At 40.5% G+C, this 12,250-nt stretch overlaps 1 protein-coding gene across 2 annotated transcripts in view; it reads right to left on the reverse strand.

The window, feature by feature from the left end:
- Positions 1-12,250, reverse strand: part of Cad87a (cadherin 87A) — a 200,361-nt gene that overhangs the window by 186,449 nt on the left and 1,662 nt on the right. For both annotated transcript variants that reach the window (XM_077406008.1, XM_077406009.1), the window contains exon 2: positions 11,625-11,762. In XM_077406008.1, coding sequence (XP_077262134.1) covers positions 11,625-11,662 — 38 coding nt within the window. In that variant the 5' untranslated portion in view covers positions 11,663-11,762. The remainder of the gene's footprint in view (positions 1-11,624; positions 11,763-12,250) is intronic.

Consider the following 12,250-nt stretch of genomic DNA (forward strand, 5'->3'; position numbering starts at 1 on the left):
TTCACAATCGAAATACATTCAGTCTATGGATTAAAAAAAAAAGTATCGACGAAAAAATCCAGCAATTCATTACAACACACACACACACACACACACATATAATCCGTCGTATAACTAAATTAAATTGGCAAATTCTGTTACATTGCGTTTGTACGCCTCTGACTACGAAGTTTAAACCTTTATGCAGCATATAAAACCGCGAACAAGGGCGCACATCGACAACTACCAATAAAACGGAGAGGGTAGTACGCGTTACATCACGGTTGTATATACAATTGTTTTACAGCTCGGCTTTCCACGGCTCTGCGCGATTTATATATCTCGCCGTTGGCTTTCGCGCGACTGCTATTTTACCGCGGCTATACGTCGCCGAAAGCGGTTCTTTTTACACCGAGAGGCCGGAATAACGTCAGCCCGTTATTCCTGTTGAGAAAAACAGCCGTAAACGCGTTATCTTCGATTGCGCGTGCTCTCTTTGCCAGATGTTACCGGCACTAATCCGATAATTATCCGTGAGTTTTGCCAACACACGTAGACTCGCCGATCTCGGAGAGCATCTCCTCTATTTCCGCGGGGATTTCTTGCGCGCCACTTACAAAATTAGGAATTTGTTATTAGCGTAATAAAATAAATCATTTGCATATGTATTAATAGTGAAACAAGTTTCCAAGCCAGAGGAGGCTTGGAAAATTTATTACCGGCACTAATCCGATATCCATCCGCGACTTTTACCAGTCGGTAGACTTATCGACCTCGAGAAATTCTCCACGGGATTTCTGTACCACTTAGGAAATTAGGCAGAAAAAAAACGCTATTAAGTAATGCAAGATAAATTATTTTAGTATTAAGACGTGAGATTCTTTCGTAGCGGAAAAAATCCGGAAAAAGAAATCCATTCTATCCGCGAGCAATTTCTCGGGATTTCAGAGCTGGCGACGACTCCACGATAATCCGAGACACGTGTAACTCCATTTCCTCAGGGAGACTAAAAACCGACGCGATACGATCGTCGTTCGATCGTTTCAGCCGTCGTCGACGCGAGGATTTTACGGGTGCTTGTACACAAGCCCCAACCATCGCCCATCCCTCGCCATTCTCTCACCATTCATTAAATTCTATTACCTCGTGTCTTTTTCACTCCCGTTCCGGCGCAGCATCGGCGCGGCGCGGGCGCGGGCGCAATTCATCTCCGAATCTTATAGCTTTTAGATGAGGTATTTCATTTTACTACTCGGTGGGAAACGAGCAGAGTTTACGGACCGAACGGGGTAACCCGATGCGAAAGTCGCCGCACGACTGATTGTTGATCTCCTTTCCGTTAACGGTACGCAGATTTTTACGAGGACTCTGCATCGCGACGTGCATCTCGACGTCGTTGGCAGACGATGAGTAATTACGTTATCAGCGCTGAACTTTATTAGCACGATTCTAATTGGGTCGCGATTCTTGACGAGAGAGAGTATACGCGCTATACACAGCGAAAATATTGATTGACACAATATCTCAGCGTTCTCTTTACGAAATCTTTCATTTAGATAAAGTAAAAATGTTGAGTACAAGTTACGTCAATGAAGACGTCCAATATAATCTCTTATTGCTCTTAAAAATATATTATAATTTCGTTCATATTTAATTAACTTCTATATTAAAATTTGTTTTGCGTGATATTTATCCTGAATTTATCTTAAGAATTATCTTTAAAGGTCGACTGCATGCGTGGTAATTAGCGATAACATATATGGTTATTGAGAAATAATTTCACTATATCTGTTATAAACAAACACGTTTTGCGCGAAACGCGGCAAGCTTTCGCCGATACTCTTTTGCACGCACTCTCGTCTCTCATTTATAGTTACATAAAGTACAGTGTCCTTTCGCCTATATTTTCCCATCTAGCTATCCCTCTTCGTTCTTTACCTCTTCGCTGGTAACGCGTTCTTATTCCACATTCAGGTATGAGCACGTCGGCTTGTTTGGGCGGGCAGCATACGGCACGCGTGATCGTCGACACGAAGTGTGCAAGCGAATGCCTACCAGCCTATACCGCGAATGCACGTGCATCTCGCGGAGATACACGCTGGCGTTACGAGCGTATACGTTTGTGCGTATACGGTATATATACGCGTGTGTCTTTTTAAGTGTGTACGTAAGCGCTGATATACGGGAATACGCCGAGCACCGCGTATAAAGACCGTATACACATGACCGGCGTTGGACCGTGCGTATATGTTGTATGTGGTTACGACTGGTGCACGGCGTGTATGACAGGAGACACCTATATACGGTCCGCACATACGTACGGGGTGTACCAAAAATGACGTGTATATATGTGTACGTAACAGCCGCGGGGAAACTACCTGTTTTTTATGTGCGGAAGAATACCTTAGCGTTTCGAGAAAGTTATTAATAATTTTACGTTGGATTACGCGCGCGCGTGTATGTGTGTGTATACATATACATATAATAATTACATACAATATATTTAAAGTCTGTGAGCGATCGTAAAAACAAACTGCGCGGAAAGTATATTATAGACTTCAGAAGCATAAATAACAAAATTGTATTATTCGTTTAGTTCTAAGTAAGTAGATTTTTATACTTGACAACTACGCGGCATAAGAATCAAGTTAAAAAATATTTAAGGCAGATCGCTAGACTGATTATCATATAGTAATCGTATTGGATAATAAACTTGCAGATATATAGCAAATCATGTTTAACGTTTAGCGCTAAGTCTGTCATTCAATCGTGCTGCCCGAAGACATTCACGAACGACGACTTCGGGAGTCTTTCTTTATTCGGTCGCACGCTGCGATCCGTTAGCACATCCTCTGGGTCATCGACCACGCGGCCGCTACGCGTAGGAGATCGCGCACAGGCACAGGTAGCGATGGCCCTCGACCCAATACTCGCTTGCAAATTGTGAAGCACTGCAAGCGATGCTTGTTAGGGTGCCACTGTCTTCAGAAAATTGTATCATTACCGTGCACCTTTGAACGTACAAGCAATGCACTATATATCACGATATATTATTATATGTATTGTTTATTATCAGTTCTCTTTCACTATCTCACTCTTTCTCTTTCTCTCTTTCTTGTAACAAAAAATAAAACAAATATTCAAACACAAAGACAATCGCTTTCAAGTAAAAATGCGAAACAGAAAACATATTTTACATTTTGTATAATTAATCTTGTATCTTTGCTACGAGGTTCCCACTTCGAATGTCATTTCACAGTATTTTCCACGATCTCTTGTAAAAGTCTATATTCTGATTTCAAGTGAATAAGAAAAAGCTGTAATATATACGCTTTCTTCGAACAAATACGCGTACTTGCTTCGACAAGTACGAGGGAAAGCGGCTGCTACATTTTATTTATACGATGCTATTTACGACACGAATGTTTGACACTAGAAAATAAATGACTGTATAAGACTGAGATCATTGACATGTACGGGAACCATTAAAAAAGTTCAATGCACGTTTTTTAAATTATTCGACACAATCCGACGCGCGAGAGCATCGACACCATCACTACCCGGCAGCTCGCGTTCGCGAGTATCCTCTGGCGAATCCTGACCTCGCCTCGAGCTCCCGTGTGGTATTCCAACTTGAGATACCCCCTCGAGGAAAGGAGATACTTCCAGTACGAGTGCGTGGCATACGAATCCCACAGGATTCGGCGCGTTATACGAGGTGCTCCGACAAACACCGCGCGTGCAGAAAAATTATTTTTCCACCTCTGCGTCACGCAAAATTACATAGGATGACACTGAAATACTTGAGCAGACTTTGGGATTGAGTCTTTTGCGTTAAAGCGAAGGAGAACGTTCGTATATAAACGTAATTGTGTTAACTGAACAAAAGTAAAACGATCCACGGAAAAAAAGGAATTTGCTACTATAGCAAACATATTTGTTAATTGTTGCAATATAACAAAAAGTTTTGCTATTATTGCAAAATTAATTAGCTCTCGCAGCAAAAAATGTTGGTTGTCCCTATAATAGCAAATCCTTTTTTTTCCGCGGAGCGATATTTGAGAGTTATAATATATAAAAAACATATTCAACGGTAAACTTTTAATACGTTTTTAATACGTATCATTATAACTGATATAATTCAAGTGCAGTGTACATTCTCACGTAAATGTATAATTTGCCCAAATATTCTAACCACATCCATTAAACGTAAAAACGCTTTTGTACAGAATTCGGATCCTGCATCGAAACGTTAACGACCCAAATTAGAGTTTAACAATAAGTCATGTTCCCGCGACTCGTGTTTCTGTGTCGTTCACAAAATTTTTTCAGTAACCATTCATGAATTATTCGACTGATTTACATAGGTTTTTCGTGGCACCCCGTACATGGCATAATACCGGGAAAAATCCACCGACGTAAAGTTTAGCCGACCGGCCGGCCCCGTACGATAAATCACTTTCCGGACACTCGTACATCTGTTCCAGTAGTCTCGGATCATATCTATCATATCCAGCGCGTTGAAACATCCCCGTGTGCTTCGTTACGAATGCCACGGGCTGCGTTTCACCCGTGCTCTCTTTTCCCTCGCCGCCATTTTCCGCGAGAATGTAATCGTGTGACGTGATTTCGATCGGTCGATTAACCGCTACGGCTTACAATTAGAGTCGGACTTGATGTCGCAAGAAACTTTCGTGGAAGCAAAAAGCGCATTGTTGTCGAGCATATTATTGAATTCGGAGCGCGGACGCGCATTCGGCGCATTTAACACCGCGATTTAACAGAGCGCATTACGTCCGCGATTTGAATATTGACTTTCAACTTTTAATTCGTCGATACTGTTGCAATTCCTATTAGGAGATATCGTCATTTGATAGTCCGAGCACGACGGAATTGCGGAAGAATATGCGCCGAGGTAGTCGGAAGACATGTTACGCACGTACAGAATAAATGCCGCGCGTTTGTATTTCCGTCTACGATAAAGGTGAAGCGACATGCCGGAGTAACGGTTTAAGCTAACGTTGCTCACACAGTATATCGTCGGGGCCCCCAGGATCGTGTCTAGTCCAAAATAGCCACGGCAGTACATTGAACCTCTCTAATCAAACACTAAATTTAGAAACTTCAAGATATTTATTTGGAAACTTAAAGATCAAACATGTTTTCTCTTTTAATCGCAAGTGTAAACTTTTTATTGTTCATTCGTTAATCTTCAACTAAAACCTTACTTGAAAGTTCGATATTTGATATAATGATCGATATTTTATGACAAAAATATTTTACGAAACTTTCGATTAGGAAAAAAAAAACTTCGGCAAATTAATCGAACATATTGTTAAAAGAAAACATCGCGTGGTCTAAGAAATTCTGTACACCCCTGCTAAAATATATAATTCTCAAGTGCATTTATATATATCTCTCTCTCCAAGAAACCCAAACTTATCGATATTTCTTCGAGTAGCTTTCTCTGCGAAAAAACGTAACGCGTGTATACTTTCTATAAATTTATAAAAATATTAGCTAAATGAATTACGAGATATCGCACTCGCATATACTAATTCATGCGTTGTGCATTATTTTCACATTAATTCCATTTCAAGCTCAGGCTAATATCGATAGAACAGACCTGGAACGCGACCGCGCTTAATTTAATAACGACTATATACGGACGTGTGAGATTGAATTTATGAAGTCGCAAACTTCCAGTTTTACGTTCTAACGAGATTACAAGTTCGCAACCTTTTCATTCCGGCAGAGCCGAAATGGCGCGAGGCGCCTCATATATAAAACGCCCAAGCGGAATTCTTTAATTTGATCGTAATAGGAGACGTGATAATCTCTTTTGCGAAATTTCATCAACATTCGTTCTCCATTGTTTTATACCTAACATTTACAAAAAATTAAGGAGTGTTGTTTTTGGAGTTCTGGTAAAACGATAACATTTTTTATAGAATTGACGGAACGTGATATACAGGGAATGGTATCATTTCTTGTGAAATATAGAACTTTTCTTTAACGACACGCTATCGTGGAGATTTATTACTTCAAACTTTGAATTACCATATTATTTTTCAAATTTAAGACGTGAATGTTTCAGTAAGCTTTTAACTAAGCTTGAAATTAAAATTCTATTAACGTAAAGACCACTTCAAATTGCATGATAACTAATTGCATTATTTATGAGCTTCTTTAATTTGAGGGAAGCCCTTCACTTAGCAGTTGCTCGAAACTGTTTAATACTTTAATGTTTCTGCTCGGTGAATTACGGATCAATATGAAATTCCACAAAAAACATTGTACTCATTTGTTAGATGTAATTACGACTAATAATTAAAATTGTTTATAATCAATGTGCATTTATGGTAGATTCAACTAAAGCTGGGATTCAAATTCAAGCAACAGATTTTTTACATTGCAGATTAAAAAAAAGTTTGGTTTCAATTTATAATGTTAATAAGTTCTAAAGCGTTTCTAAAAGCGCAAAAAGGTATCTGTAAGAGAGAGATATATCTATCGCACGCGAGCTCGTTTGTGTGTGTGTAGCCCCCTTCCGTAATCACGACAATCAAGTGCCTATTTCAGCAATACAATCAAAGCGACGTATTGTTTGATTAGTCTGACAAAGATAGGAGATTGATAGACGTCTTAATGGCGCGCAGAATATGGGAGGTCAAATTCATAAGCAGCCCCGAGGCTTGCATTCAAAATAGAACAATCAAAAATTGCAGCAACTCATTTGCATTGACTATAGACGACGGGGTAGATACGTCAATAGAAAATACAAGAAACCTCGTCATAATCGAATCATACAATCTCATTTCTCGCGACAGAATTTTGCAATTTTAATTTGGAAACCGGTCCTACCTGTTTCGAGCAGATATATAATTTTCCGCGAAGTTTATTTCAGAATAACAAAGAGATCTTTCGCATAAATTAAATTCGCATTAAATTGATGTTGAAAAGTTTTTTATCATCCGTCCGTTTTCCGCATAAAATGTTCGACCCACTTCAAAATATTCGGTGATCAGCCGCTGCAAATAGAAAATTAATATTTCGCAATTTCGCAAAGCTTTATCACGAGTGCGCTAATTAGATTTTAATGCTATTTATAATTAACGATCGAGGCCGCATAAAAATTACCAAAATAATGGTGACCGGCAATATGGAGCTTTTTCAATATAGCGAATGTTTACCGGCAGCACACATTCAGACCGATTCAATATCGTTGCACTTTGAGTTTCAACTGTTTTAATCGTACGACCTGTATCCCACCTGTATTTCATTACTTTTTAGTCAGGCTCACAATCAGACCCGGTATTGCCATTGTTACGGCCATATTCGATTTCCAACAGCAATAAGTTAAACATATATTTTACTCGTTTCGAATTCATCTCGAAACATATTAGAAACTGCGTAGGACGGGCAAAAGCTTGAAATCTATTCTAACAACGACATATTCTGAAGACGCATGTTAGCTCTTCTTATGACTTGCATTCGAAAACACGGTGTTTCGAGCATTTGCAACTCTTTCGCGGCCGACCGACGGTCGAAGTTTCCCGTCGACTTGTAGACCCGGGACTTTCGTTCCGAGAACGATTCCGTGTTCGTTCCTGCATGAACACGCGGCCAGGAGGTCCCTTCCACGCGGAATAGAACTTTCACCGCGCGGCGTTCGCCAGCGCCTCGATGACGATCGGCCGACCTTGCGTGCCGCGAGTACTGGTATTCAGATTACGCGGAATATACCAGCTCGCTTCAGTATTACAAGTCGATGAAAGATAGATCGGAGATCGAATCAGAGATCCCTCGGTCGCGAAACGCGAGATTGTTTCGACTCGAATGACTCACGTAATGACCGATGCGACGAAGCAAATTCGAAATCGTACAAATATAACGAATATGAAAAAAATACGACGGAAAAATTTAATTTTTCGATTCTTATTTACTGATAATTATCCATATAGTAATAAATTGCACGATTGTAAATAGATGTGACTTTTACATAAATTTCGAGGATTGACATTGAAACATTTATTTGAAATGCCTGCACTTATAATATAATAGATAAAGCCATCTTATACTTATACTTATACCAATAAGAATTTTCATGTATTACATTGTCTTTAAATCATTTAAATATCGTCATTGTCTGCTTATTAAAAAAAAAACTATATTATACATTCAAATTAAGCGGCAGTTCGTGTATTTGCGAGATTCCTTGAATATATTTATTCGACCAAAACTTGCGTCGTTGCAAGGGAAAAGAGGGAACAGAAAGAGGCAGAGGCAACGCGAAAAGGACGAAATTTCAAGCTCCGTCGTGATATTCGGTTTCAATTAAATCCGAGGATTCGCGCGCTTAATGAAAAATGTGCCGGGAACTTTCCGCTTGAAGCACTCTTCTCCTTCTCAGAGAACGATTATTGCCTCGCGGATGCACCGCGCCGCGCCGGTGCATCTCTCTCGGAAAGCCGTCGTTTTCTAAGGCTTTATAAAACGATATGCTCACGTTCCCTCAGAACTCAATGGCGACGGATGAATATCGAAAGCAAATCCGCTCGCTCGCTCGCTCGCCCGCACGTTTTCTATAACGCGCGATCCCGCATCTGACTTTGTTTCGTTTTTAATTCGCGGGTAACTTTCACACGTTCGCAGAGGACGCAACTGTTATGCCAGACACGCTCGCGTGAAAAAGGAATACCCAGCAACAACGTTCGCAGGCCTATGGTGTAATTTCTTAACCCGTCCCGCATCCTGGTAATTTTACGCGACGCGGAGTTCCGTATGCCATTCTCTTCCGTATGAAAGAAAGATGGCAGGAAACAAAGTGTAGCAAGAAATATCGTGTCCGTTTAAATTGATAGAGATTGCTGCACTTAATAGAAATTATTAAAAACCTATACAAGCATCACGTAATTTTGGTATTTAGTACATTTAGAACTACTTCCTTGGAATTATTCGCGAAAGAATAGAGAAAATCAATCTCCCGGATACACAGGAATAATCGATGAAGGATTGCTTCGCAAAGTTGTTTAAAAGCCGTTTTCGTCGAAACGACTAAAATCACACGGCAAGATCGATTTTTCAAGTACGAAGTTTTTGTAGGACGCTCAAGGAGTATTCACAAAACACCGCGAAGCACCAAGAGTTAAAAAAAAAACACACAGCGATATATCGTCGATTTAGCGTGTTTGTCTCGCGGAGCCGAGTGGTCGAGGGTCGCGCTTGCTCAAGGGTCGAAAAATCGGTCCGGCACCGGCGACGGGGCGCCGTTTACGCGTGTTTTAAAATCAATGGGTGGTAAACGAGGACGCGATCGGCAAACAATATTGCGCCGGGCCGCGCCGCGCCGCTGCAATAACTCTGTATAACTTTGCTTTTACCTCGGCGAGAGCATACCGCCGAAATACGGCCGGGTAAATATTTGAATGCTTCTCCTTCGTATATAAAATATAAAATCCGCGAATGTGTGTGTGTGCGCAAAAAAACAACCGAGCGATATACGCATTCTCGTGATGTTATTATATTTTATCTAATTATTGCGCGCGCGCGACGAGGTAATCGCTCATGATTGTTTATTTCCGTTAAAATGCGACGGTAACTTTTAAAGCGCTAAACGAGTTTACATCGCGAGGAATATTTCGTTTTTCATCGTGTACACGCGCCCTCGAATAAAGTAGAAAAAAACCTCTCTGAAATTTACTTTAATAACGCTCGTCTTGTACCTGATGTATAAGCACCGTGAAAAATCTTGCTGCTTTTTTTAGCGATATATCGTGGAAACTTTTACAAAACCGACGTAAATTGGAACAATTATGCAAATCATTAGACACGGCGAAGAACGAAACAGTAATTATGAGAACGAGGATACCTCTTATACCGCTTCTCGTTATATTATTTCAAGGGTTAACGCGCACGATGCTCTCCAAACGGCAGCCGGCAGCATATATACACGGTGTTGCACCGAGAGACCGCACGGCGATCTCGGTTCATTATCGCGACTGCGCTCGCGAGGCGAACTTAGACCGCGAGTTCCATAATTGCTCCCATCATCAGCGAAGTGTTACATCCGCGTGCGCGCGAAAACAAGCCCGAATTGAGTAAGGCGTTCGTGACCGGTGAAAGTTTGCATTAACGATATTACAGCGCCCCGTGGTGTGCCTGTGTAAATAGGATTCTGTCGAGTGGTGCGCATTTTCAAAAGATGGTCTTTCACAAGATTAGTTTGAATAAGACTCGGCGCCGCAAAAAGGAAAATTGCACGCGTAATATCACAGCAGCGAGATCTTTTGAATTTGCCAGTGATAAAACTGGCGATGGGAAAAAAATTCCGATAAAACGGGCCATTACGGATAAAAATAATTATAAAATGTACGGCGTTACGCTATAATTATATTATGCTGCTCGTAAAACAATTTATATCGTTAAAACTAAAATAGGATATCGGATTTATGATATTCGCGCTAGTAACATTCCAGATATTATTTAACAATCATTATTGTTAACGCTTAAAAGTTATTCGAATGTGTATATCAATTATTTATTATTTTACGTATGGGAACACTCGAATGGGGAAATTGTTTTTTTTTTTTTTTTTCATGTAGCTCAGCTTTGTGTCGGTGCAGAAATTCATTTATACATACATATATGCAATATTTTACAGTTGGATGTTTCCTCTTTTTTCAGTTCACAAAATTAAATGGTATATAAATATTAATATGTAGGTTATACGAATCGGAAACCGGTGGCACACAATGAGGAAGATTAATTAACATGGATGTAAAGCACAGTTCAATGCAAAACCCACTGCATTTGAGAGACTAGAAATATATCTAAAAATTTTAATATGTAGCCGCTTCTTTATTTAATAAAGCAAAATCCATTTGATGAAACTAAATAAAGGAAAAATCTTTATCTATTTAAATCTGTAAAATATAGCTCACTGAGAGAAAAACCCCATTTTCAACGGTTAATAATTCGCAAGCTATTAATTTTAATACTTTAATCTTTGATACTATAGAAGCTTTCGATACTATGATTTATAACTTAAAATTCAATACTACATTTAACGACTTAAAATAAATCTGTAATTTAGATCCGCCAAAAATATCCGCCTTGGGTCATTCTAGCTCCAGTTTTGTACGCAAACACACGGAAAAGATATATTCTCAAAATAATATTTGAATCTATAAAAAAGTATATAATTTTGAGATATTTTAAGCAAAATGCTAATTCAGACACTTTTTCGAGAAAGAAGAAGGAACGATTTCTCACGCCAATTATCATTAGAGTGCAATTGCATTGATCGAGCATGCCAACGTATTTTCTTTCATATCAAGGTAATCACAAAAGTGAAAGAGGAAGCAAATTTGAAATTAATAGTTCAGCTACCCCGCCCCCTTTTTTTCTTTCGCGTTCCCTTCGTATCCTCTATCTAACATCTCTCTGTAGATCCGTTTGGGTTGCTTTTTCCACCATTCTCTTTCACTCTCAAGAACCAAACCCGGCTTTTCTAATTCCAATGCAAAAAATGTAAGAGCGCGCGGCTAAAACGGATAGACCACACGTTCGGATCACGTTCAGCGTGCATCGCATGTAAAACGCGGCCGCTATAAGATACGCGAAAGGGCGAATAAGGGACTCACCGAGCGGCGACGGCTCGTTCCGCGTGTCTGCCCGTCATCCTCGAAGAATCCTAGGCCGGTCGTGCTGCGTGGGAAGACTCACGGCGGCGAGCAGATTACTCCATGCCAGGCGACGGCGACGGCGACGCGCACACCAGCCTTCGAAGAAGCAGAAGAGGTGACGTTTCTCTCTCGAGCGGGCTCCGTTTTCGAGCAATTTTATTCCGAGCGTCACGTCGCGACTCCGCGACGTCCGAGCGCGACGAATCTCGTTCGAGCGATCGGAAGTTAGCCGCGGCGGCGCGCGCGAAGAGTTCACGGAATTCAAACCCAAACTCGCGCTCGCCTCGCAAACGCGACGTCGCGTCTCGCGTCTTTCTCCTTCTTTCGCCTTCTCTCTTTCCTCCTTTCTCCGCGTAAAATATATCTATATCAATTCGTTTGTCTGTTTCTCCAACCGTGTCTCTAATCTAGATGAAAAAAGCGCAATTTGTATGATACGTTAGACACGCGCCCGAAGGTGATGCGGCGCTCGACTAAGGAACCGAAGAAATTACGCTTTGATCGAGTTCCTCGCTTTCGATTACATTCGTAAAAGATCGAGTCAATTAAGCGAAGACTCGGTATCTTTGATTTACTCAACTTCG

The sequence above is a fragment of the Temnothorax americanus genome, unplaced genomic scaffold (assembly GCF_048541705.1).
Source record: "Temnothorax americanus isolate GAGA-0224 unplaced genomic scaffold, ASM4854170v1 Scaffold20, whole genome shotgun sequence".
Lineage (NCBI taxonomy): Eukaryota > Metazoa > Arthropoda > Insecta > Hymenoptera > Formicidae > Temnothorax > Temnothorax americanus.